The 4058-nt window shown below is 45.0% G+C and overlaps 1 protein-coding gene across 1 annotated transcript; it reads right to left on the reverse strand.

The window, feature by feature from the left end:
- Positions 1-2081: 2081 nt before the first annotated feature.
- LOC114615025 (DNA-directed RNA polymerases I, II, and III subunit RPABC1) lies at positions 2082-3401 on the reverse strand. The gene has a single exon (XM_028760687.1). It carries the CDS (start codon positions 3355-3357, stop codon positions 2725-2727), a length of 633 nt encoding a protein of 210 aa, XP_028616520.1. The 5' UTR covers positions 3358-3401; the 3' UTR covers positions 2082-2724.
- Between the last annotated feature and the right edge of the window lie 657 nt (positions 3402-4058).

The raw sequence follows: 4058 nt of genomic DNA on the forward strand, positions 1-4058 counted from the left end.
TTAACAAGCACATGCCACTACATACTGGCATTTTGTAGGTGCTTGAACTCAGGTCCTTCTACATTCTTGTGCAGTAAAAACTTTACCAGTTGATCTATCCTTTTAATCTCCCATTTTTAAAATATGAAAATATATCGGTTGTTAAATCCTGGATATTGGGTACTTAATCTAGTTAAATGATATCATTAGAAATATTTATCTTGGCCAGGTGGTGGTGGCACATGCCTTTAATCCCAGCACTTGGGAGGCAGAGGCAGGCGGATTTCTGAGTTCGAGGCCAGCCTGGTCTATAGAGTGAGTTCCAGGACAGCCCGGGCTATAAGAAGAAACCCTGTCTCGAAAACAAAACAAAACAAAACAAAAACAAAACAAAAAATGTTCATTGCTCAGACTGACAAGTCTGTGTTCAGATCAGGAACCCAGCTTTGTGTTTCTCTAAGACCTCTATGAATGGGCAAATATATACTTTTTAAATTAATTAACTAATTTGCTTTTCTCTGTGTAGCTTTGGTTGTCCTGGAACTCATTCTATAGATCAGGGTGACCTTGAACTCCAAGAGGTCTGCCTGCTTCTGCCTCCCTAGTGCTGGTACTAAAGGCGTGCACCACCACTGCCCAGCTGTATTGTTTTTTTATTAAAGATTTATTTGTTATTTATTTTGTGTTGCACATGTTTCCTTGCAAGAGTTTATATGTACTACATGCATGTTGAAGTCTGCAGAGGTTAGATACCCTGAAATTGGAGTTGCAGGCAGTTATATCCCATGGAGTGGGTGGCAGAAAACAAACTCAGATTGTCTAGAAGAGCCATTCATGTTCTTAAGGGTCAACTCTAACCCTTATGTGTAAGTTTTTGGTTTGTTTGTTTGTTTGTTTTGACACAGAATCTCATGTAGCCCAGGCTAGCTTTGTGAGGATGCCGTTATACTTCCTGATTTTCCTACTTCCACCTCCTGAGTTCTAAGATTACAGACATGGGCTACTATATAATATTTGGTACCAGGCATCCAATATAGGGCTTCATGCATGCTGGGCAAGTACTCTACCAAGTGAGTTATATAGCCAGCCCACAAATACAGTATTTTTATTATTTAAAAGAATTTTTACATTTAAATATATTTTGATCATATTTGTCCCCTTCCCCAAGTCCTTCCAGATCTGCTCCTCCTCCATACTCGCCTGACTTTAAGTTCTTTCTCAAAAGAATAAACCAAAATCCTGATGCAACAATACAATGTTCAAAACCCAGAGAACAATATACATCACCCAAAAAAGCAAAAAATCAACAAAACAAAACACCAAACTCTAACCAAATAAAAGTGTATATAAAAAACAGAGGATCCTTGATTTTTGTCAAATCAACTCTCCTGAACATTAGACCTGCCCTGAGTGGTTGATATACCCAGTGTCATTTCACTGGAGGAAACTGATTTTCCTTCTCCCAGTAGGTATAAGGGGTCGCTCCATTGTTAACCTTTATCCTAGTAGCTACATTTGCATTCATTCATTCATTCAAAAATTAATTAATTCAAAATTTAATAAAATGTAGTAAGATTACACAAAAGCCATCACATTGAAGTCAATCGACAGAAATAAAAGAGTAAGAGAAATCACAGAAGTCGGAGACCCACTCATTCACATGCTCAGGAATCCTATAAAAACCACTAAACTGGAAACCATATTATAAGCCCAGAGGACCTGGTGCAGACCCACACAAATCCTGTGCATGCTGTTTCAGGCCGAGTCCATATGAGCTCCACTCATACTGATTTAGAGGTCTTTGTTTTCTTGGTGTCCTTCATCCCCTCTGGCTCTTAAACTCTGTCTCCTGTTCCCCAGGGTTCCCTAAGCTCTAGGGGGAGAGATTTGATGGAGACATTCCATTTAGTGCTGAGCGTTGCAGGGTTTCTCACGCTGCATAATGTGTGGCTTTGGGTCTTCGTACTGATCCTGACTGGTGCAGGGGGAAGCTTCTCCAATGATGATTGAACAAGGTGCTGATGTAAAAGCACAACAGAACGGCATTAAGAATTATTTTAACACCACATTTTTTTAGAACAGTATTATTATTTTTTTTTTTATTCACAAAATACCTTTTATTTCTCAAGAGAGTCCTACGAGAATGGAGAACTCTGAACGGTGACCTCAGAATGAGGAGCGGGGATGTGCCTGTGGCTCTGAGGTTGCTCATCCTGCGAGAATGGCCAGGATAGAACCCTCTGGTCAAAAGAAAATCCGGTTATGACCCCCACACAGGGGCCCACGGGAGCAGCAGCTGCGGGCCTGATCCTCTGAGGCAGCAGTGTCTGTCTGTGTCAGGAGGCAGAGCAGTGGCTGCGGGCTCCCCTGCGTACAGCTGCTGTGGGCTCCTTTACACTGTTTTCTTGGAGAGACCCTCACACCTCGAAAAGAGTCCACAAACTTGCCTTCAATTGCAGCAATCCTCCTGCTTCAGTCTCCAGAGTGCTAAATTCTCATTGGCAACAGTACAGGTTTTGGGAGTTTTGTTTGTTTGCTTGCTTGCTGAGAGAAGGTCTCCCTCTGTAGCCCTGGAACTCACAGAAATCCACCTGCCTCTGCCCCCTCGGCATGAGGACTCAAGCCCTGCCTCTCATTACATTTTATTTTTGTGGGTGCAGCTCAGTTCCTCTACTGGGCCAAGGACAGGCAGCAGGGGCCCCCAGAGACAGCGTGGAACCCCCTTATGCTGGGGCTCACCCGCAGCTACTGCACCAGGCGGTAGGTGATGTAGCGGCCGGCCGTCTCACTGGGGCGGATGATCTTCACAACCTGCCCTCGCTTGATCCCGAAGTACCGTGCCACGGGGTCCCCGGCCTGGATCCTGGGCAGCTGGCTCTCACGAAGCTTGTATCGAGCCAGCAGTTCGGTCACCTCCTCCTTGGTCATAACCACATGCTCAGGGACTAGCTCGTGTTCCGTGATATTGATGAGCAGCTCCTGCTGTAGAAACTGTTCTAGCACATACTTTGGGGCCATGTCCACTAGGGACTGCTTGGCCGAGGGTGTCATGCCCTGCTGGACCACGATCAGAGCCCGGGTAATGTTCTCCTCCTGCATGCGCTGGCAATACACCTTGATGGTCTTGATGCCCACCTTGGGCTCCTCTGGGAAGAACACAAACATCTGGTCTGTGGGGTCATCGTTGTGGGCCACCAGCACGGTGAGGTCTGTGCGCCTTGGTCGTCCTTCGCTGGGCTTGTCCCCAAACTGGGCCTTGAATTCCTCTAGTGTCTGGTCCAGCTCATCCTGGGTCACCAGGTAGCCACGGTCATGACACAGCTGCATGATAGTCTTGCGGATCTTCCAGAGCCGGTAGGTCTCCTCCTCGTCGTCCATCTTGTCGCTCTTCACAAACTACGCACGCGCGCTCGCAGGCCGGCCAGCACCGAGCCTGTGCCCCAGAACAGTATTATTTTGGTTTTCCCTAGGTCCCTGGGGTATTTAGATTCTTGGTTACCTAAGCAGTGTCAGGTATGAGTTCTGTCTCATTGAGTGGGTCTAAGTAAGTCAGATCAGTTATTGGTTGATTATTCCAATAAGCTTTGTGCCGCCATTGCCCTATCATATCCTACAGGTAATACACCATTGTAGATAGGCTTGTGACTGCCTTGGTGTTTATAGTTCTCTTTTGATAGTGTGCAAAGTATCTTCCTGTAACAAATATATTGGGATATTGGGTGAAGACTCTAAGTAGGTACCAGCTCCACATCTTCGTGTTCACCTAGTTAAGTGGGTGTTGTCTGTAGCAATGGGCCTTACGGCCAGTTTACAGAGAACAACCTATAGTCTTGGCAACAGCCTGAGTTGTTTGGAGGATCCGTGGCGTGCCTTTGACAAACAGCTCAATTAGATGACGTGTACTGTATGTTAAAGCCAATTTTTTCCATAAAGGAAAGCTCTAGAGGAGCTTGTGAAATATTCATGTATTCAGATAGTTTATTAAATACAAGCTTGAAATCATTTATCTGCTATATATAAATTTGATGAACAATAATTGACTATCAGGAAGCAGTAAGAGAAGGGACCCCTAGTCTTTG

Source organism: Grammomys surdaster, unplaced genomic scaffold (genome assembly GCF_004785775.1).
Source record: "Grammomys surdaster isolate TR1022 unplaced genomic scaffold, NIH_TR_1.0 126546, whole genome shotgun sequence".
Classification (NCBI taxonomy): domain Eukaryota; kingdom Metazoa; phylum Chordata; class Mammalia; order Rodentia; family Muridae; genus Grammomys; species Grammomys surdaster.

What these genes read in the sequence shown, in the direction of transcription:
- LOC114615025 (XM_028760687.1), bottom strand. Translation starts at nt 3,357, where the DNA reads ATGGACGACGAGGAGGAGACCTACCGGCTCTGGAAGATCCGCAAGACT.